This window comes from Pristiophorus japonicus, chromosome 14 (assembly GCF_044704955.1).
Source record: "Pristiophorus japonicus isolate sPriJap1 chromosome 14, sPriJap1.hap1, whole genome shotgun sequence".
NCBI classification, from domain to species: Eukaryota; Metazoa; Chordata; class Chondrichthyes; family Pristiophoridae; genus Pristiophorus; species Pristiophorus japonicus.
The window spans coordinates 56,878,215-56,902,175 of NC_091990.1; the positions used below are offsets into that span (position 1 = coordinate 56,878,215).

The window sequence follows — 23,961 nt, forward strand, 5'->3', positions numbered from 1 at the left end:
CCAAGTGCATGCCTCCCCCAGCCAAAGTGTCTTACCCCGCCACCCCACCATAGATGGGGCAGGTACTGTGTACAGATTGTTAACAGGTTTATTGGGTATGAAGTGAATAGTGAATAGTGACAGTGTCGCGATTTCTGGCTATCATCCACTCCAACGATGTCCCTTGTAGGGGGATGGAACAACGTGATCCGACTTCGCCAAGTCCCTCCACCCCCCCCCCCCCCCTTGCTCTCGGCCCCATACCCACCCAAGGGGGTGGGGAAAGAGGGCCCAGACCGGGTGAAAAGAGTTGGAGCCGCAGGTCCTGCTTCTCGGCACCAAGTGGAGGGAATGATTCTGGCTTGGGGGGGACCTTCGAGGCTGTGCCGCCATTCAATATCATGCAACTTCAGTACTCCACTCCCGTCTCCTCTCCATACCGCTGATCACTTTAGCCATAAGGGCCACATCTAACTCCCTCTTGAATATATCCAACGAACTGGACTCAACAACTTTCTGTGGTAGAGAATTCCACAGGTTCACCACTCTCTGGATGAAAAAGTTTCTCCTCATCTCGGTCCTATATACCCTTATCCTTAGACTATGTCCCCTAGTTCTGGACTTCCCCAACTTCGGGAACATTCTTCCTGCATCTAACCTGTCCGGTCCTGTCATAATTTTATATGTTTTCATGAGACCCCCTCTCATTCTTCCAAATTCCAGTGAGTATAAGCCTAGTCGATCCAGTCTTTCTTCATATGTCAGTTCTGTCATCCCGGGAATTAGTCTGGTGAACCTTCGCTGCACTCCCTCAATAGCAAGCATGTCCTTCCTCAGATTAGGAGACCAAAACTGCACACAATACTCAAGGTGTGGTCTCACCAAGGCACTGTACAACTGCGGTAAGACCTCCCTGCTCCGAGACTCAAATCCTCTCGCTATGAAGGCCAGCATGCCATTTGCTTTCTTTACTGCCTGCTGTACTTCAGTAACTGATGTACCATGACACCCAGGTCTCGTTGCACCTCCCCTTTCACTAATCTGGCACCATTCAGATAATAATCTGTCTTCCTGTTTTTGCCACCAAAATGAATAACCTCACATTTATCCACATTACACTGCATCTGCCATGCTTTTGCCCACTCACCTAACCTGTCCAAGTCACCCTGCAGCCTCTTAGCATCCTCCTCACAGCTCGTACTGCCACCCAGCTTAGTGTCATCTGCAAACTTGGAGATATTACACTCAATTCCTTGATATTTGTGGCAGAGTTCTGAACGATCTGGTGTCTATGGAGGGTGAAGGATGGGGAGGCAGGCCAGGGGAGCATTTGAGTATTGAGTCTGGAGGAGATAAGCACATAAGGAATTCAGTGTCAGAAGAGGCAGTTTTGGCAGAGGTGGGAATAAGCAGTCTTGATGATGGAGAGGATACGATGTCTGAAATACCGCTCAAGGTCAAGAAGCATGCCAAGGTTACAGTGGTATAAACCTGTTTAAAATAAATGCATTAACACCTCCTAAAATAACGGGTAGCGGAATTTCAAGTGATTGGACTAGTAATTCAGGTGCCTGCTTTAATAATCAAGAGAACGTGAGTTCAAATTCCTCCGTGACCATTTTAGAAAATTGAGTCTATTTTGAAATTCTGAAAATAAAACAGTAAGTGACCATGAAGTTGACGGATTGTCGTAAAAACTCAATTGGTTCACTAAGATCCTTTAGGGAAGAAAACCTGCCATCCAATCTTTTCCCCAAGGTGCACAATCCCGCACCAATTGGGAGGTTCTGCACAGGCCGCTTACCAACTGCTGTCACTGGTAAAGATACCGCTCATGCAAATTTAAAGGGACCACGCACCAAAATGTTTTTTTTTTTAAAACAGGGAACATTGCTGTCTTCCTGACCTGGTCCTACCTATGTGTAACTCCAGTCTCACAACAACGTGGTTGGTTCTTAAATGCGCTTTGAAGTAGCCTAGCAATTATATCAAGTCGCTAGCTGTCACCACCTCGGGGATACTAGGGATGGGCGATAAATACCAGCCTCACCAGTGATGACCGTATCCCAAAAATTGGAGAAAATGTTGCCTGCAATAGTGTACTAACTTGCATTAAATCAGCACTCTGAGGACAACTAGTGTAGGAAATGGAAAATCCCAGAGTGGTGGAGTAGGGAATATACTTTTGAGATTGCCTTCAAGGAACATTGCTGGGGCGTCTTTATTTTAACCTGAGAGATTCCTGGGTATATGATGCGGATACACGAGGAAAAGGCAGGAATTGTTTACTCTCTTAACATGCGTCTCTGGGCCCACAGCACGTCGTGGGTCTCAACTCCCTGCGATGGTGTTGCATCATGCCTTGCCAGAGTGCTAGGGTCATCGTCCACGAGCTTCCCCACCACTGAGTTTCCAAGCTTAGCCACTGCGCCTTGGGGAACACAATCATAGGCGATAGGCCCTTCTGCGGAGCACTGGGGGATAGTTCGCCCACCTGCCGGCCCTCTGGTCAATGCATAGCGAGTGCGCGGGGCGGGGGGGGTAGAGAGCTGAAGCCCATCTGGACTCCTGCTGCTCAGTTTGGATTTTGAGTCTGTGTACTGTACACCTTGCACGGTTTCAAATCGATCAACTAAGCATGCTTTAGGGGCCAAATACAGTACGATGCTGGGCTTAATTCAGAGTCTGTTCCTCTGTAACAGCGCCAGTGCAAAATTGAACAGTTAAGATATGTTCAGTTGCTCCTTTAAATTTAATTGGCAAAGTTGAATCTCTGTACAATGACCTCCCCTCAAGCCCAGTCAACTCCCCACCGCCACCACAAACAAAAATTATACATTTTTTCCAGCTTAGCGGAAAGAAGAATTTGCATTTTCTTCACGACCTCTGGACCTCAAAGCTCTTAAAGCCAAATAAGTACTTTTGCAGTGCAGTCAATGTTGTAACGTAGCAATGTTGTAATGTAAGGGCAGCCAATATGTGCACAGTAAGCTCCCACAAGCAGCAATGACATTAATGACCAGATAATCTGTTAGGTGAGGGACACCGGGGAAAACTTTGCTTTGAATAGTGCCATGGGATCTTTAAGTCAACCCGAGACAGGCCTCGGTTTAATGTCTCATCTGAAAGACAGCACCTCCGACAGTACTGCATTGGAGAGTCAGCCTAGATTCTGTGCTCAAGTCTCTAGAATGGGACTTGAACCCACGACTTTCTGGGTCAGAGGTGAGTGCACTACCAACTGAGTGCGACCAAGGCTGACACTGTATGCAGGACAGTGTCCCCACTTTAAACTACTGAGAAATGCACTTAGAGAGATAGAGTGCACACATTCTCTTCATAGGTAACAACCCCTTTGTGTAGAGAACTAGACTAGTGCAGATTGGCAAGGGCCTTTAGGGACCCTCAGTGTAGACAAGGGCACTGTTGGATTTTAACCAGCTAAAACTGTGCACTTTACCAGCGGAGCACAGGGAAGCTGCCTGCTCCCTATCCAAGATCACCCAATAGCATTCATCTCTCAAAACTAGGACGCAATGATCTGAGGAAATTCTCTCTCACCTGTACTTCCGTTTTCTGGAGTGAGACCGTGAGCGAGATCGTGATCGGGATCTTGTAAAGGACCGGGATCGGGATCGAGAGCGGGATCTCGAGTGGGACGATTGCGACCTGGACTTTGAACCTGTAGCTTTCGACATCTCTCAAACGTGAATGTGGCTGCAAAGTGATTTTCTCCCTTCGAACCTGTCAAAAAGGTGAGGGATAGTGTTAACATGAGCATGCCAGAGAAAACAGCGCTTCACACAGCACAAAGGGAGAGATCGAAACAGTATGCAAGAGACAAAAATAGAGAGAGAAATAGACGGAGGGAGAGAAAGAAAGCAGCACGCAAACACATACACACCTATTATTAGCCAGTGCACCTGAAGTAAATGGCGGTCACGCAACACAAGATGACATTAAGTTTTACATTATTTCCCTCTCCAAACTCAATTTCTTCACCCCCAATCCACTGACAGTTTCCTGGCCAATAGACACGGCTCTGCCACTGGGAGGTGCACATCAAGCATCAATCCTGTGCTCAGATTTTTTTGTTTTAAGTTTAATTTATATCATTGGAATTTACAGAAAAAAAAGCAGGAAACATTTGCAAGTCTATGGGAAAGTGTAGGGGGAAATGGGACTAATTGGAAAGCTCTTTCAAAGAGCCGGCACAGGCACGATTGGCCTCCTTCTGTGCTGTATGATTCTATGAAACTATTTTTCTGTCTCAATGTACAACGCGTACCCTAAAAGACATTGCCTTTTAACTAATGGCATGTTTAAAAACACCCGTGGGTTTTTTTGGGCTCCGACACATGGTGAACAGAAATCCCCTGCGCTCATTCCAAAGACTGCACAATCGGCAGCCGATAAACTTCCACAGCTAAAAATACCTGCAGCCCAAAATCTGGACTCAAAAACTGATCCCGTTCCTGCTATAAACAAAAGCTCTCCGAGACATGCTTCCTCTCCATCGCCGGGCGAGAATTCTATTTCTAGTCACCTAACCGTGTGAGAATAGCAAACAGAACCCTCCCCCACCCAGTGACCTTCTTGGGAGGGAAGAAGTGAGCGCGGTTTATTGCAATCATCAGGAAAGTTCACGATGAGAAACAATTGGCCCCCCCCCCCCACCCCAAGGTCTGTATCCTCGCTGACCCCACCTGGCAGCTCATTCCAGACTGTCATCACTGTCTGTGGAGAACGTCTGCCTGGGATCTGCTGTCAATTTATTTTCACCCATTTATATTGACGGTCCCTTTGTCCTGCTTTGCTTTAAAGTTCTCAGGCTTATTTTAAGGTTTTAGGCGAGCTAAATCCTTATAATGAATGTCATAGGTTTGAGACAGGGTGCTGACAGTGCTGCACACTCACTTTTTGGAGCTATTTAATGCACACAGCATCCAAGACACATGCCTAACCTCTTCCTTCTTCTTAGGCAGTCCCCCAGTGTTGAGGATGACTTGCTTCCACACTAAAATGACTGCTAAGACCAATGCGGGATTTACAGTCTCTGTCACAGGTGGGGCAGATGGTGGTTGGAGGGACGGGTGGGTGGGGTGCTTGGTTTGTCATATGCTCCTTCCGCCACTTGTCTTAACCAGAGTCCTGCCAATAAAGCATCCTACAGGGGCTGGGAAATCCCCCATTACATTCAGGGCCATTTCCTGTAGGGCCCTGGGGGTGGGGGATTCTCATTTCATTTAGAGTTTTCTGTGCGTCCTTGAGTGCAGCGGCCAGCATGGGACAATGTGGCGGGCTCCTTGAACAAACAAAGGGACGTTACAAAAAAATACTGCTTGTCTACCAATCATCTAAACTACAAGCACAGATATTGGGGCTACTGAAATGGTTACCATTTAATAATCAGGCTAAAAATAAATGCTGGTAAAATAGACAAAGAGAGAGAAGGGTTGGAAAGAGAGAGGGGCTGGAGAAAGTGTGTGTGTGAGACTGGCCAAAGAAAGGAGAGAGGGAGGAAGGGGCCAGAGAGTGAGAGAGGCTGAAGAAAGTGTGAGGGGGGGCGGGGGGGGGGGGTCTGGAGAAAAAGAGGAAGAATCCAGAGAAAGTTATAGGGAGGGAGGAAACAAAGAAAGAGAAAGAGACAGAGAGCCCAGAGAAAGAAAGTGAAAGTGAGAGTGCACGCCAGAGAAAGAGGCGCGCCGGAGAAAAGAGAGAACGTGCGAGAGATCAAGCGCAGCTGAAGAAACAAGAGAGTGAAAGGGCTGAGCAAAGGGTGTGGGGAGGGAGCAGAGAAAGAAATGGCTTGGACTTGGAGAGTTGGGCGGGTAGAAAGAGTGGTGAGAGAGTACGAGAGAACGAATAGACCGGGAAGGAGGGGGAACTGGGGACCAAAGAGAGGCCGAAGAAAAAGCGAGTGCGAGCGAGCGCACACGCTGGAGGAAAAAGGAGAGCGAGAGAGGCTGGAGGAGAGAGAGAGTGTAGAGTGCCAGCGAGAGAGAGAAGAGGGCAGGTGTGCCGGAAAAAAGAGGGGCCGGAGAGAGAGGGACAGAGTGTGTGCCAGAGCACGCGCGAGCGTGAGAGAGAGAGCGCGAGAGAGAGAGCGCGAGAGAGAGAGCGCGAGAGAGAGAGCGCGAGAGAGAGAGCGCGAGAGAGAGAGCGCGAGAGAGAGAGCGCGAGAGAGAGAGCGCGAGAGAGAGAGCGCGAGAGAGAGAGCGCGAGAGAGAGAGCGCGAGAGAGAGAGCGCGAGAGAGAGAGCGCGAGAGAGAGAGCGTGAGAGAGAGCGTGAGAGAGAGAAAAATGGCTTGGGATAATTGTTCAGGGCACAATTTCAAAATATGCAGGTGACACAAAACTTGGAAGCATAGTGAACAGTGAGGAGGATATGGAGAGACTTCAGAAGGACAGACAGGCTGGTGGAATGGGCAAACATTCGGTCGGTGAAATTTAACGCAGCAAAGTGCGAAGTGATACATTTTGGTAGGAAGAATGAGGCGGCGATATAAACTAAAGCGTACAATCCTAAAGAAGGTGCATGAACAGAGAGGCCTTGTGGCCAGTTGATTGTGGCGGGGCAGGTTGAGAAAGCGGTTAAAAAAGCATATGGGACCCTAGCCTTCATAAAGATAGGCAGAGTGTAGAAAAGTAAGGACGTTAGTGAGTGAACCTTTATAAAACACTGGTCCAACTTCAACTTGAGTAGTGTGTCCAAATGCTGGGCACTGCACTTTAGGGAGAATGTGAAGGCCTTAGAGAGGGTACAGAGAAGATTTACAAGAATGGTTCCAGAGATGATGGACTTATCCAATTCCCTTTTGAAAACCACGATTGAGTCTGCCTCAGCCACCCTTTCAGGCCGTGAATTCTAAGTCCTAACCACTCGCTGCGTAAAAATGCCTTTGGTTCTTCTGCCAATCACCTTAAATCTGTCCACTCTGGTTCTCGTCCCTTCCGCCAATGGGAACAGTTTCTCTATCTACTCTGTCTAAACCCATGATTTTGAACACCTCTAATAAATCTCCTCTCAAACTGCTCCAAGGGGAAAACCACCAACTTCTCCAGTCTATACATGTAACTGAAGTGCCTCATCCCTGAACGAATCTCAAAACCTTTTTTGCACCCTCTCCAAGGCCTTCACATCCTTCCTAAGTACGGTGCCCAGAGTTGAGGCTGAACCAGTGTTTTATAAAGGTTCATCATAACTTCCTTGCTTTTGTACTCTATGCCTCTATTTATGAAGCCCAGTATCACGTATGCTTTTATAACCACTTTCTCAACCTGCCCTGCCACGTTCAACAATTTGTATTCATATACCCCAGGTCTCTGTTCCTACACCCCCTTTAGAATTGTACCCGTTAGTTTATGATGCCCCTCCTCGTTCTCCCTACCAAAATGCATGACTTTGCACTTTTCTGCGTTAAATTTCATCTGCCACATATCCGGCCATTCCACCAGCCTTTCTATGTCTTCTTGAAGTCTATCATAACCTCTTCACTGTTCACTATACTTCCAAGTTTCATCTGCAAATTTTGAAATTGTGCCCTGTACACCCAAGTCTGTGTCATTAATATATATCAAGGAAAGCAATGGTCCTAGTACCGACCTCTGGGGAACACCACTGTATACCTTCCTCCAGTCCGAAAAACAACCGTTCACCACTACTGTTTCCTGTCACTGAGCCAATTTCCTATCCATGCTGTCACCGTCCCTTTTATTCCATGGGCTTCAACTTTTCTGGCAAACATATTGGGCCCAAGTTTCCACACGATAAAAAACGGGCGCCCCTCCGAGCTGGGCGCCCGTTTTTTGCACCGAAAAAAAAACGTGCGATTCTGGAGCGCCCTGCAGCTCCATGTCTGCTTGGCGCAGCGTCCAGGGGGCGGAGCCTACCACTCGCGCCGATTTTGTAAGTGGGAGGGGGCGGGTACCATTTAAATTAGTTTTTTTCCTGCTGGCAATCCTGCGCGTGCGCTTTGGAGCGTTCGCGCATGCGCAGTGTGAAGGAAACATTGGCACTCGGCCATTTTTGTAGTTCTTTGTAGCTGTTTAATTTTTTAATAAAAGCACATTGCCCTTCCATGATCAGCACTGAGGCTTCTTGCAGCAGTGAGAAGGCTGCAGGAAGCCTCAGAAGTTGAGGCAGCCGTTTCCCGACGGCCTCCCCCCCTGCCGTCGGGAATGGCTGCTCAACTCCTGAGGCTACCTGCAGCCTTCTCAGTGTCTCCTTCCCCCCGCCCGCCGTCTGGAACGGCTTCCTCCCCCCCCCGCTGCGTTGGGTCGGTCCCGCACTCCCTCCCTCCCTCCCGCCGTCTGGAACGACTTCCTCCCCTCCCCCGCTGCGTGCGTTCGGTCCGTCAGGCCCGCACTCCCTCCCTCCCTCCCCCCGCCCGCCGTCTGGAACGGCTTCCTCCCCCCCCCGCTGCGGTCGGTCAGTCCCGCAATCCCTCCCTCCCTCCCCGCCGTCGGGAATGGCTTCCTCCCCCCCCCCCCTGCCGTCAGGAACGAACGGCTGCCTCAACTTGAGGCTTCCTGCAGCATTCTCCCTGGCTGAAGCACTTTCACACAGGTAGGAAAATGGTTTATTTATCTTTTCTTTGCTTATAAATTTTTATTCAGGTTGGATTTATTTGTATAATATTTGTATAAGTATAAAGAAAGATTTATTATAGAATTTAATGACTTGCCTTCCCCCCCCCCACCTCGTTCTGAATGCCTAATTTGTCACCTGCGCCTGATTTTTGAATGTGTAGACAAGGTTTTTTCAGTTCTACAAAAATCTTCACTTGCTCCATTCTAAGTTAGTTTGGAGTACGTTTTCACTGTGGAAACTTTGAAATCAGGCGTCAGTGGCCGGACACGCCCCCTTTTGAAGAAAAAATTCTGTTCCAAAGTGAAACTGTTCTAACTGACTAAAACTGCAGAAAGAAAAATGTGGAGAATTGCGATTTCTAAGATAGTCTGTTCTCCACCAGTTGCTCCTAAAAATCAGGCGCAAATCATGTGGAAACTTGGGCCCATTATGTGGCACTTTATCAAACGCGTTTTGGAAGTTCATGTCCACCACGTCAACCTCATTTCCCTCATCTACCCTCGCTGATCCATTATCCAAAAAATCAAGTTAGTTAAACACGATTTGCCTTAATAAATCTGTGTTGGCTTTCCTTAATTAATCCACATTTGTTCAAGTGACTGTTCATTTTGTCCCTGATTATCGTTTCTAAAAGCTTCCGCACTACTGAGGTTAAACTGACTGGCCTGTAGTCTCTAGGTTTATCCTGGCACCCTTTTTTGACTAAGGTGTAGCATTTGTAATTCTCCAATCCTTTGGCACTGTCCCAGTATCGAAGGAGTATTGGAAAATTATGGCCAGCACCCAAGCGATTTCGTCCTCAACTTCCCTCAGCGTCCTCGGAAATATCTGGTCCTGATGACTTATCAACTTTAAGTACAGCCAGCCTTTCTAGTACCTCCTCTATCAATTTTTATCTCATCCAGTATCACCTCCACCTTCTCTTTCATTATGACTTTGGCAACATCTTCTTCCACAGATGCAAAGTACTCATTTAATACCTCAGCCGTGCCCTTTATCTCCATGTCTCGGTCTTTTTAGTTCCACCCGTCTTAATACCCCTTTCCTATTTATATGCCTATAGAAGATTTTTGAATCTCATCTGAAAGATGGCATACCTCCGACAATGCAACACTCCCTCAGTACTGCAGTAGAGTGTCAGCCGGGGTTATGTGCTCAAGTCCTAAAGTGCGGCTTGAATCCATGACCTGCTGACTCAGATGCCAGTGTGCTACCACAGAGGCAAGGCTCGCTTGTTGAAACCCTACAGCAGTGTGTTATAAATAAAATGCATTAATTCCAGCTAACACCTGGTAAATATCTCCAGGGCAAAGACAGTAAACACACAGTGAAAGACATATTTATCTCTTAGCTGTGAGACACCCTCCATTTGCAGCAGATTTCAACCTCCTTGCCCCACTCCTCTGATTTGTCTTTACACTTTTCAGGGATGAGCATTGATAATCAGGCAAACAGGAATGGGGGGGCATACTGAGCAGGACAGAGAGAAGTCATCGGTCAAAAAAGTAGTTAAAATTAGACAATAAATCTGTTCCCGCCATCAGGCTGATGAATATCAGTTCTGCTGTTGCTTCAGCTGTCACTAGCCAACTGGCGTCTCAGCCACTTTTTCCAGCCTGTTCCACGACTATCAGCGCAAGTATAATGGAAAGATTATTTCACAAGGCAAAACGTGAAAAGTTCATCTCTACGCTTTCAATAGTTTAGATTTTTTTTTATGTAGAAGTCAAATACACTGGTTTGGTAAGTGAGATTGGTTTGTGGATCAGACTTCACTGCAACACAGCCGGTTCTCCGCGATAACACGAGTGAATCCTGACTGCGGAGGAACGCGAGCACAATTCTGTCTGTGCTAGCTGCTTATCGACTAGGAGCGAATTTACCAGTGACAACATGCCCCAGCAGTGTGTGATCCATCACAACAGGATCTAAAGGTCAGGCAGATGATGGAATTATCTCCACATTTGTTGATCATTAATAAAAGACAGACTGTACTGCCAAACGCAGCATGAGAGAGAGAGAGAGAGAGAGAGAGGGGGAGAGAGGGAGAGAGAGAGGGAGAGAAAGAGGGAGAGAGAGAGTCTCAATAAAATAAGGAACTTACATTTATATAGCGCCCTTCGTATCCTCAGGACATCCCAGATTTTTACAGCCGTTGAACTACTTTTGAAGTGCAGTCTCTGCTGTTTTGCTGGCAAACACAACAGCCAATTTATGCACAGCAAAGCCCCACAAACAAACAGCAATGAGACAAATGACCAGATAATGTGTTTTTGATGGTGTTGGCTGGGAGAGGAATGCTGGCCAGGACACCAGGAGAACTCACGTGCTCTTTGTTGAACAGTGCCGTGGGATCTTTCACATCTACCTGAGCAGGTAGATGGTGCTCCGGTTTAATATTAGCACGTGACAACACCGTACTGGACTGAAATGTTGCCTTAGATTATGTGCTGGGTACTTTCTTTTGGGTCTTGGTTTCAAAATGACCCTCATTTTTTATTGTATGGCCAGCCCCTGCCCGAGAGGATGGTCCAGCAACTTTGCCCCCAGGCCCCAAGTGTCAGCTGTGGCTCAGTGGGTAGCACACTCACCTGAGTCAGAAGATTGTGGGTTCAAGTCCCACTCCAGAACTTGAGCATATAAAAACAAATCGAGGCAGACACTCCAGTGCAGTACTGAGGGAGCACTGCACTGTCGGAGGTGCCGTCTTTCGAATGAGACGTTAAACTGAGGCCCCGTCTGCTCTCTCAAATGGATGTAAAAGATTTCATGGCACTATTTTCAAGGGGGGGGGCAGGGGAGTTATCCGGTGTTCTGGCCAATATTTATCTCTCAATCAACACAACAAAAACAGATTATCTGGTCATTATCACATTGCTGTTTGTGGGACTTGCTTGTACACAAATTGGCTGCTGCGTTTCCTACATTACAGCAGTGACTACACTCCGAAAGTACTTCATTGGCTGTAAAGCGCTTTGAGACGTCAGGTTGTTGTGAAAGGCGCTATATAAATCCAAGTCTGTCTTTCTTTCAAATTAAGGTTCATTTTGTCCTTGATAATTGTTTCCAATAACCCCGCCCCGCCTCCGATGTTAGGCTGACGGGCCTATAGTTTCCTGGTTTATCCCTTTCCCCTTTCTTGAACAATGGTATAACATTAACAACACTCCAGTCTATATTAAGGTAATTAAATCAGAAGGAACTTTTTACACACAACGAATAATCTGCTAATTTCCCCCCATCTTAAAAAGGCTGGGATGATTGGAGCTTTCAAGACGGAGACAGATTTTTTGATAGGTAAGGGTATCGAGGGATATATGAAGCTATGCAGGTAAATGGAGTTGAGGTGCAGATCAGCCATGATCTAATTGAATAGTGCTCATGGGGTGAATGATTTTCTTCAAATTTCTAAAACAGGAAGCGATTAAATGTCGGCAAGTTCGAATTTCAGAAATCTCTAAACATGGGGGGTTGGGGGGAACATTCCAACGTGCCACAATCAACTCCCCAATTACAAGAAATCAAAACCTGGGATTCTGGTAGAGCATAGCACTGGATAGAATCCTGGTGCAGACCATAATTGCCATAATGAACTCTCATTCCCCAAACACAGCCAAGACAGCAGTGTAGTTGATTAATTTAATTGCCTTATTACAACTTATCCCGCTCCCGAGCCTTCAGCTCCTGCCAAGGAGTCTGGGATTGATTAATCAGTCTAAAGCACACACTTCCCATGATTATTCCCAGTATTCCAAGTTCCTGACCCAAGTAAAATCGCTCCTTTGGCAGGCTGGCCCATGTTTACCCCAAGATGTCAGATTTGACTGTAATGCAATAACAATCCCTCTCCACAGCCAACAATCAAACAACCACTGTCTGACTGCTGAGCTTCAAAGCGTTAGCGTGTGCATGTACCTCTTTCTTCAGATGCAAGGGAGGCCAGTGAGCAGCGCCTATGGCAGGCTGCACAGAGGGGTTCTGTACAGTAGATAGGGGTACAGCTACACACTGCAGCTGGTCTTACTCCTGACCCCTTGGTACTTTCTGCAGCAACTCGCGGTGGAATCTTAGCAGGTTTTTTCACTGCAGGCATCTGAATGTGACGCAACCTTCACTGAAAATACATTTGCTTGCGTTTGACGTGAGCCGGTATTTATAACTGACACGATAATTTACTGAGAAACCAAGGCCCCTAGTGGAGGACATCAAGATTGAAATGAAGCGAGAGATAAATCAAGCCATATAAATTAGGTAACTCACAGCTCGAGTTTACGAAGCCTGTCCATCAAGAGTGCCCAAGTGGTGCAGCTTCTTGGGTTGCACAGGAGGTACATATAAAATTTATATTACTTGCATACATTTCACTAAAAATTGTAATTCTTTTAGCCCATTGCTAAATTGGTCACAGTAAAATGAATGCTGATAAAGAGATCTGATTCAGGATTTATCTGCCAATGGGGCTGGGACCGCAGGCTCAGTCCGCAGGATGAAGTGACATGCAAGGGAGGGAGGAAGCTCCATAGTTTTGAAAAAAATAAGTTTCAGGAACAGGAACAAGTCGCAATTTCAACAAAGTGAGGAAGTTGCAAGAAATGAGCAGTGACGGTTGATGTTGTCATGTTGAGAATTTTTGGACAGAGCCAAGAACGTTCCAGGAGGCGCATTGAAGACCCCATTTTGATATCTGGGCAAACTCTTGCTGTAACCAATGTGTTACTTGCTGAGGTGGAAACGATTACAAAATGTTTTCCACACTTCACATTAACCATTTTGCAATAGGCACGACGGTTGATTTAATGACATCACTGTGTACTTCTCATTGGGAAACGAGGACCACAATATAGATTCCCACCCACCCAAAGAGGTAGGAGGGGCAGAAGCCACAACTTGTTTTATAGATGTCACTTCCTTTGACAGTACTGAAATATTAATGCAGTAGTTAAAATGGTAGGGTGATTTGTTTGGCATTCTAGGCACTGACTGCTGCCCCTGGCCTTGTGTTCCTGCATGCGTGAGGATTCCTACATTATATGTGGATGGGGCGAATGTGCCAGATACTGATACAGGGAGAATAAATCAGCAGTATTTAGAACTGCTGCCCAATTCGAAAACGAGTGCCATGTATTTCCGGAGTCACTGAGAATCCGCTATTCAAAAACACAACATGGGGAACGACAGAGCCCCTTGGGCACATTGCCAAGCCGAGCAACAATTGTATGGTTTCTGCAGTTAGTGCAACTAACCTCTGGCCCGATATTAAAACAGACAGCCCAGAAGGTACCAGGGTTCCAGCCCTGGCCTGCGATGAGCATGCAGGACAGAAACCGGACACTGCAGTTGGCCCAAGTATTTGGGAGGGGGAGGAGAATAAAAAGCAAGGTTCCTGCTCCTGAGCACAATCCAGCAAGCCTTGCAGGGCAGAAGGGGGTGCTGGCTCAGGACTGAACTGAGTTTAGCCATGAGGAGGAAATATATGGCAACACAGCGTCTAGTCTCAAATATGAAGAACTCCCACTTAGTTGAGGTGCTAGCCCCATAGAAACATACCCAGAATTGACACATTCAGAGGAGAGAGGAGGAAACTGGAGTTAAGAATAATAAGAACTGAAGATTTTCATGAGAAGCGCCTGGAAAACAGTTTGGAGTGAACGGACCACCACCGCAACCCATACTGGGGACAGTGAGTGTTCTGACCACCTCAACTACTGGGAACACAGTAAACTGTGTCCTAAATCCAAGCACAGACAGAGTCAACCTTGTGTATAATGAATGCCTAGTTGTTAAATGTTTTTCCAATGGGAGGTGAACTTATTTCTGACCATCAGCAGGACACTGTATATTGTTCCTCCTGACATAACATTAACTGAATCTTACACCATCACAAACGGACACCGCCACAAAATGGCACTGTGGTCTGATTCCCAGTGCCTTGCGTTGCACAGGTAAAGCAAAAGTTTGTGTGCATGGGATCGCTGGAACTGATCGATTCACGTCAGAGGGAACGAACTCTAAACTGCCGTGGCGAATACTAGCACAGCATTGACTGAGTGCAGTATGTCACGTTTACTGCAGTCGGGGCTGAGTTCCAGCACTACAGGCTCATCTTTGAATGATGGTTGTCCTGGATTGCTTGGCAGTGGCGCTCAGACAGGCGACATGTAGGTGGGGATTAGGAGTGGTATTATCTGGGACACAGACATCTGTACAGGAGGCAATTGAAGTCAGATAATCAATTCAATTCAGGTAGATTCGCTGTGGTTCAGTGGCAACACTCTGGCCTGAGTCAGAAGGCTGTGGGTTCAAATCCCACTCCAGAGACTTGAGCACATAATCTAGGCTGACATTCGAGTGCAGTACTGAGGGAGTGCTGCCCTGTCGGAGGTGCCATCTTTCAAATGAGACGTTTTCTCAGGTGGAGATAAAAGATCATGGCACTATTTCGAAGAGCAGGAGAGTTCTGTCCTGTGTCCCAAGTTGTGGCAGGATTGAAATATGCCAGTTATTTTCTCCCGGCCATGAGTAACTCTATATTAACACAACAATCTCAGAACAGGTTATAAAGACATTAATCTTCTATTCTTGGATGAGGTGTGAAAGCCCAGTCTCTCGGAGATGTCGATCATCCCAGGAGGACCGGGAATTCAAACTGCCTGCAGCTGTTCCCCAGCCAGATGGCACACAGAAGGCAGCAGAATCGCTCCTGAATTTTTATAGCTTTAAATGTCCCAGGTTAAATTTTGAGCTCGTCAAGCTCCCAACATCAAAATCGCAGCCCCCCCCCCCTGCAACGCAAGCGAGCGCACCAGATTATACCATCAGCCCCCCCACCCAACAGAAACAATGGATCCCATCATTTGATGGGTACACAGAGAAAGCCAATTGGCCTCTTAAAGAGGAAACGCTTGGGTTTGGCAGCTCACTCCAGTCAGTGGGGTTGGTAATGTTATGCGAAGCGCCAGTGAAACCTAGCATTGAGGCCTACTTAACACCCCATATGTAGAACACTCCCCAAGTGTGGTGGTGAAGCACAGAGCCAGTTGGCCGTTGCATGTCAACTAAGCCCAAGGCTCATTAAGGCCTCAACTTCAAGTAAATATGGGACCTGCCCCATACTGGATAGTGCCCCAGATGTTCAGCAATGACTCACAACCTGCACTTTAGGTGAAGTAACAATTTTACTTCACCACCGTGTGTCCCTCCCGTAATCAACCACCGTTTCTCGCTGCACCTCCATCTGCTTTTCCTCCAAATGCCAATCTTTCAAAGGGATAGTTGTAGCCTAACCCCCTCAAAAAATGGTGAGCTCGCGACCCCAGCACAAGATGTGCTTAGCCACGTGAGTGCCGTGAGAATATTTAAAAGAGCTGAGCTTCGATTGCTGTGCCAGAGCAGTTGAGTGGGGCAGGATTAGAGGAGTGGACTGTATGAGAACTCAAGTCAGCCCCTACAGTATGAGGCCCACAGATTTAGTGATGAGTAATAAACCAGAATTGGTCAGCAATCTAACAGGAAGGGAACAGCTAGTTAACAGTGACCATAACATGATAAAACAAATATTGAATTCTGAGAGGGAGAAGGGTGAGTCACAAACCAAGGTTTTCAATTTAGGTAAGGCTGACTTTGAATGAATGAGGCAGAAATTGACCATAGTAACCTGGACAGAATACAAATGAATAACGGGAGGTGTTCAAAGTAGCATTTAATTCAATACAAAACCTACATACCTCTAAAGGGCAAGAGCACTACATGTGTAATTAAAGAGACATTGTTAACAGAAGAATTGAGCGATAGTATAAAACTAGAGGAACAGGCTTATACAAAGTGGTTATTTGCACCAACATTTTTGTGCCCTTCTGCGCCCCTTTTGCACAAGCGCACCCGATCGCCTTCTACGCATGTGCACCGTCACTGAGGCTGCAGTAGACCCACAGCTGCGCTGCAGTGCAGCACAGGCCACACTGTGTTCAGCTCCGTGGGACAAGGCCAGTCACTGGATCCGTGCCGGTTGGGAGAATTGGAGGGGGGAGGGGGAGGGGGGAAGAGAGAGAGAGAGAGCGAGAGAGAGAGAGCGAGAGAGCGAGAGAGCGAGAGAGCGAGAGAGCGAGAGAGCGAGAGAGCGAGAGAGCGAGAGAGCGAGAGAGCGAGAGAGCGAGAGAGCGAGAGAGCGAGAGAGCGAGAGAGCGAGAGGGAAGAGGGAGAGGGAAGAGGGAGAAATCGGGAAAGCGAGGGAAATCGGAGAGCTTCAAAACTGAGGTAGAAAGATTAACAGATAACGGCAAGGTTATTAACAGATATGAAGCAAAGATAAGATGCAGATCAGTCATTATCTAATTGAATGATGAACAGGCTCGAGTGGTTAAATGGCCTACTCCCATCAAACACTTCCAGGGCAAGTACAGTAGGGGCTAGATACAGAGTAAAGGTCCCTCTACACTGTGCTTTCAAAAACTGCTAGGGTAGGTACAGTGTAGATTGGATAGAGTAAAGCTCCCTCTACACTGCCCCACCACAGATACCACCTCCCAAAAAGATTTTGAATAGAGAAGTAGTTTACGAAAAACCAAATCTATTCAATTGAGTTTTCTGTCAACAGCTCAAATTCCTGAATCGCATTTCTTATCTGAGCATCAGTCTCCTCTTTCATTCCAAACACAGGATTTCCCCCAAAGCAACTAACTCCCAACAAAGCACAAGACTTTAATTCTGCTCCCTTATCTGGCGAGGCTCTCCTAACACCTCCCTCACATTCTGTGGTGTATGTAGCACACAAATCACTGACTCCACACGGTCTGATGCAAGTCTAACTGCTGTGACCTTCGTCCTTTATTGTTCAGCTCCAGAGTGCCTCCCAGGTGTGGTGGTCACCCTTATATAGTCCTTGTTAGATACTACCAGGGTTTCCCACCGCAGCAGCCTTGATGGTATGGCATAGTACTTACATTACATTTAAGGTACTGGGACGATACACACATCATTACATATCACCTTCCCCCCCGCCCTCCCACTTGGACGCAGGACAACGATACACACATTATTACATAACATCACACTTGTCCAACGGAAGGCAGGTGGGCATAGACAGTGCGTTAGTATGGTACATATTATCTGGTACATTAACTGGTTATTGACTGGTAGCGGAACCTTGATTGCCTTGTTAACCGTTATCATTAATTGTACTTCATCCATTATTTTACACAAATACAGTGGCCACTCAGCATAAAAAAAGTAATTCTTATTATAAATTCACTATCTCACATTAACATAGCTCATTTTAGACTCGCTCTGCCAAACAGAAGTCCTTTGTGGGGACCACCTCTTTGTAAGGCCCTTTTAAGACTCCCGGGTGCATTTCCTCTTTAAGGCGCCATCTTTGATGCAGGAGGATTCCACGAGGCTTCTCCTTGGGCGCCGCCATCTTTGATGCTCTGCAGCTCCGACACGATGCCGCTGCCATCTTCTTCTCCGCCGCTCCGAATGCCCTCCTCTGCCACCTGACTTGCTGCGCCTCCTGCGGCTGTCGTGGCCTCTCCAGCGGCCGCACTTGCCGCGTCCCCCGCGGCCTCCCCTGCGGCTACTGCCGCCCGACGCTACCAGCTCCTCGGCGGGGCCTCTTCCTCTGCGGGGCCCTTCCGAACTGCCGGCCCCTGGACCCCTCAGCACCCCGCCCGCTCACTCCCCCCCCACTAGGTCCCTCTGTGTAGGGCTGCTTGCCTGTGGGGGCTGGGGCTGCGGCTGCAGGGTCTCTGAGAGAGGTCCGGGCCTGGGGCTTGCCTGTGGGTGGATTGAGGCTGCAGCTCCAGCTCGGTCGGCGCTGCTCTCTGGGGACCCGGGGCATGGCAGCACCCTGGGGAGCAGCAGCCTGTGGAGGAATGACGTCTTCCCAACTCCCACGGACCTTCCCCATCCACCTCCGGCCGAGGAGTGTCGGCCCATCGCTTGCAACGATGCACAAAGGTAAAGTGTGCATCTCGTCCCCGTGGGATACCTGCACCATCGCTCTGCGGAGAACACGTATTAGCTCACTGGTGTAGGTACGCAGCTTTGCCGTGACCGGGACCAGCTTGGGTCGTGCAGCTGGGTTAATCCACAGTTTATCAAAAGTTCTCCAACTCATCAACGACGGACCTGAGCCCGTGTCCACTTCCATACTCACTGGGACTCCTTTGATTTTTACTTCACTTATCACTGGGGGCGAATCGTCGGTGCACGTATACAGTCCAAGCACCTCATCTTCTACCTGCTCCTCGCTGAACAGTGGATCATCCCCCATCTCCTCAGCCACACGGTGAGTCCGATTTCTTTTACACATACGCTGACGGTGGCCTTTAACGTGGCAGGTATTGCACGTGTACTCCGCAAACCTGCACAAGTGAGCCCCATGGCTTCCTCCACAGCGCCAGCATGGTGCTGCTTGATTGGCCCCCCTCGGCGGACTCTGAGCTCCAGGATCCCGAGGTCCTTGCTCTCTGCCCCGGGCAGAGCCACGTTCTGCAGTTTTGGCCGTGGTGGGCGCTATCCTGTGGACCGTGCCTGCCGGGTTCGAGACTGTGTGGATCATTTGCTTGGTGCTGCAAGTCGAGATCATATATGCCCGGCTGATGGCAATGGCCTTTGTCAGAGTGACTGTGGGTTCCGTGGCCAGCAGCTTGTGAAGGAGGCCCTCGTGGCCAATCCCCATAACGAAAACGTCCCGCAAAGCCTAGTCAAGGTGTGCCCCAAAATCACACGGCGCCGCGAGTCTCCTGAGGTCCGCAGCATATTTGGTGACATCCTGGCCCTCAGATCTGCAGTGATGGTAAAATTTGTATCTGGCCGTGAGGATGCTCTCCTTCGGTTTCAACTGGTCACAAATGAGTTCAGTCAGCTCCTCGTATGACTTGTCCCTGGTGCTCCCGGGTGCCAGCAAATTCCTGACGAGACAGTAAACCTCATCTCCACAACTGGAGAGCAATATCGCCATACGCTTATCTCTCATTGCGTATGTGTCCTCCGTCAGGTCATTTGCTGCAAAGTAGTACTCGAGTCTTTCCGTAAAGGCCTCCCAATCATTGCCCACGGTAAAATCCTTTAGCGAGCCCAGAGTAGCCATGGTTGCGTGGAGTTCGTCCGCTTCCTCGTTGCCAATGTGGTGTATGTAGCACACAAATCACTGACTCCACACGGTCTGGTGTAAGTCTAACTGCTGTGACCTTCGTCCTTTATTGTTCAGCTCGAGTGCCTCCCAGGTGTGGTGGTCACCCTTGTTACAGGTACTACCAAGGTTTCCCACCGCAACGCCCTCTGTGGTGTGGCATAGTACTTACATTACATTTAAGGTACTGGGACAATACACACATCATTACATAACACATTCCAAGACAGGATACAAGGAAAAGCTCAAGTCTGACACAAGAAATAGGAACAGGAGTAGGCCATACGGCCCCTCGGGCCTGCTCCGCCATTTAATTAGATCATGGTTGATCTGATCATGGACTCAGTTCCACTTCCCTGCCCGCTCCCCATAACCCCTTATTCCCTTATCGCTCAAAAATCTATCGCCGCCTTAAATATATTCAATGTCCCAGCCTCCACAGCTCTCTGGGGCAGAGAATTCCATAGATTTACAACCCTGAGAGAAGAAATTTCTCCTCATCTCAGTTTTAAATGGGCGGCCCCTCATTCTGAGACTATGCTCCTAGTTTTAGTTTCCCCTATGAGTAGAAATATCCCCTCTGCATCCACCTTGTCGAGCCCCCTCATTATCTTATATGTTTCGATAGATCACCTCTCATTCTTCTGAACTCCAATGAGTAGAGGCCCAACCTACTCAACCTTTCCTCATAAGTCAACCCCATCATCTCCGGAAACAACCTAGTGAACCTTCTCTGAACAGCCTCCAATGCAAGTATATCCTTTCGTAAATATGGAAACCAAAACTGCATGCAGTAATCCAGGTGTGGCCTCACCAATACCCTGTACAATTGTAGCAAGACTTCTCTGCTTTTATACTCTATCATCCTTTCCAATATTCCATTTGCCTTCCTGATTAATTGGTGTACCGGCATACTCACTTTTGTGTTTCATGCACATGGATCCCAGGTCCCTCTGTTGTGAAACACTTTGTAATTTTTCTCCATTTAAATTATAATTTGCTTTTCCATTTTTTCTGCCAAAGGGATAATCTCACATTTTCCTACATTATACTCCATCTGCCAAATTTTTGCCCACTCACTTAGCCTGTTTATATCCCTTTACAGATTTTGTGTCTCCTCGGTCCAAAAGTTAATAACGTGGCACTTAAAGACCCAGCTAAGAGAGCCCTATACAGCCAGCACCTCACAGCCAATCTGGCGTGCCTTGATGACCCTGAGATGCTCAATGCCCACAGCGCTTGGTCTGCCCTCCAGGCCTCCATAACCAGTGCCTGTGAAGAGACACTTGATTATTCAACCGGAGAACACCAGGACTGGTTTGATGAAAACGATCAGGAGATCCAAGAACTAATAGATCTTTAGTGCAGATCATTTCTCAGCCTCAAGCAACAACCAACTCGGGAGCTACAAAGCGACATTACAGACGGCTCACGGCTGAGGTCCAACAAAAAACCCGGGACCTAAAGAACAGGTGGTGGATGGAGAAAGCGTAGGTAATACAACAACAAGCCGACAGCCAAAATGCGAGGATTCTTCACTGCAGTCAAGGCCACCTACAGTCCAAACTCCCAAGGCCCCACCCCACTCGTGGCCAAGAACGGAGAAACACTCAAGGACACAGAGGCTGTCAGGGCCTGCTGGAAGGAGCACTTTGAATATCTGCTCAATTGAGACTCTGCCTTTGACTTGAGTGTTCTCAACTCCATTCCACAGCATGGAACCCCCTCAGTGAAACCCCAACGCTGCACGAGGTATGCAAAGCCATAAAACAGCTCAAGAATAACAAGGCTACGGGTGCGGATGGAATTCCTGCTGAGGCGCCAAAATATGGCGGGGAGGCGCTGTTGGCACAGATACATGACCTCATCTCTCTCATGTGGAGGCAGGAGAGCATGCCGGGGATCTCAGAGATGCAGTGATCGTGTCCATTTTTAAAAAGGGGAACAAATCCAACTGTGGCAACTATAGGGGAAATCTCCCTGCTATCAGCTACTGGAAAGTTTGTCGCTAGAGTTCTCCTCAACCGTCTTCTCCCTGTGGCCGAGGAGCTCCTCCCGGAGTCACAGTGCGGATTTCGTCCCCTACGGGGAACAACGGACATGATCTTTGCAGAATGACAACTGCAGTAAAAATGCAGGGAGCAGTGCCAGCCCTTATACATGGCCTTTTTCGATCTTACAAAGGCCTTTGACACTGTCGACCGTGAGGGCTTATGGTGTGTCCTCCTCCGTTTTGGATGCCCCAAAAGTTTGTCAACAGCTTTCGCCTGCTCCAAGACGACATGCAGGCCGGGATCCTTACCAGCGGATCCATTACAGACCCATTCCACTTCCGGACCGGGGTCAAACAGGGCTGAGTCACCGCTCCAACTCTCCTCAATCTTCCACACTGCCATGCTCCACCTCATTGTCAACAAGCTCCCCGCTGGAGTGAAACTAAACTACAGAACTAGTGGGAAGCTGTTTAACCTAAACCACCTCCAGGCCATGTCCAAGATCACCCCAACCTCTGTCGTTGAACTGCAGTACGTAGACGACGCCTGTGTCTACGCACATTCTGAGGCTGAACTCCAGGATATAGTCAATATATTCACCGAGGCATATGACATTCATGGTCCTTACGCTTAACATCCGCAAGACAAAGGTCCTCCACCAGCCTGTCCTCGCCGCACAGCATTGCCCCCCAGTCATCAAGATCCACGGCGCGGCCCTGGACAACGTGGACCACTTCTCATACCTCGGGAGCCTCGTCAACAAAGGCAGACATTGATGCGGAGATTCAACATCTGCGCCAGTGCAGCTTTCGACCGCCTGAGGAAAAGTGTGTTCGAAGACCAGGCCCTCAAAGTTACCACCAAGCTCATGGTCTACAGGGCTACAGTAATACCCGCCCTCCTGTATGGATCTGAGGCATGGGTGACGTACAGAAGACACGTCAAGTCGCTGGAGATATACCACCAACGATGTCGCCGCAAGATCCTGCAAATCCCCTGAACAGAAGCACCAACATCAGTGTCCTCACCCAGGCTAACATCCCCAGCATTGAAGTACTAACCACACTCGATCAGCTTCGCTGGGCAGGCCACTTAGTTCACATGCCAGACACGAGACTCCCTAACCAATTGCTTTACACGGAGCTCCTTCATGGCAAACGAGCCAAAGGTGGGCAGCGGAAACATTACAAGGACACCCTCAAAGCCTCCCTGGTGAAGTGCGACATCACCAGGGAGTCCCTGGCTGAAGACCGCACTAAGTGGAGAAAGTGCATCCGGGAGGGCGTTAAGCTCTTCGAATCACAACACTGCGAGCATGGAAGAGGTCAGGCGCAGGCAGCGGAAGGAGCGTGTGGTAAATCAGTGCCACCCCCCACCTCTTCCCCCCCGAAGAATATCTGTCCCACCTGTGACAGGGTCTGTGGCTCTCATGTTGTACTGTTCAGCCACCAAAGAACTCACTTTATGAGTGGAAACACGTCTTCCTCGATTCCAAGGGACTGCCGATGATGATGATCCCTTTGTAGATTTTTTGTGTCCTGCTCACAATTTGCTTTCCCACCCATCTTTATCAGCAGCAAACTTGGCTACATTACACTCAGTCCCTTCATCCAAGTCATTAATATAGATTGTAAATAGTCGAGGCCCCAGCTCGGATCCCTTCGGCACCGCACTAGTCACTGTTTGCCAACCGGAAAATGACCCATTTATCCCGACTCACTATTTTCTGTTTGTTAGCCAATCCTCTATCCATGCTAATATATTACCCCCAACCCCGCAAAATTTTATTTTGTGCAGGAACCTTTCATGTGGCACCTTATCGAATGCCTTCTGGAAATCCAAATACACCACATCCACTGGTTCCCCCTTATCCACCCTGCTCTTTACATCCTCAAAGAACTCCAGCAAATGTGTCAAACATGATTTCCCTTTCATAAAACCATGCTGACTCGGCTTGATTGAATTATTCTTTTCCAAATGTCCTGCTACTACTTCCTTCATAATGGATTCCAGTATTTTCCCAACGACAGATGTTAGGCTAACTGGTCTATGGTTTCCTGCTTTCTGTCTGCCTCCTTTTTTTTTTTAAAATAGGGGTGTTACATTTGTGGTTTTCCAATCCGCTGGGACTTCCCTAGAATCCAGGGAATTTTCATTGATTACAACCAATGTATCCACTAGCTCTGCAGCCACTTCTTTTAGGACCCTACGATACAAGCCATCAGGTCCACAGGACTTGTCTGCCTTTAGTCCCATTATTTTAT

General features: G+C 48.1%; 1 protein-coding gene across 8 annotated transcripts in view; it reads right to left on the bottom strand.

The window, feature by feature from the left end:
* LOC139279915 (thyroid hormone receptor-associated protein 3-like) overlaps nucleotides 1-23,961 on the bottom strand; it is a 142,180-nt gene that overhangs the window by 37,469 nt on the left and 80,750 nt on the right. For all 8 annotated transcript variants that reach the window (XM_070899233.1, XM_070899238.1, XM_070899234.1 and 5 more), the window contains one exon: nucleotides 3,541-3,723. In XM_070899233.1, coding sequence (XP_070755334.1) covers nucleotides 3,541-3,677 — 137 coding nt within the window. In that variant the 5' untranslated portion in view covers nucleotides 3,678-3,723. The remainder of the gene's footprint in view (nucleotides 1-3,540; nucleotides 3,724-23,961) is intronic.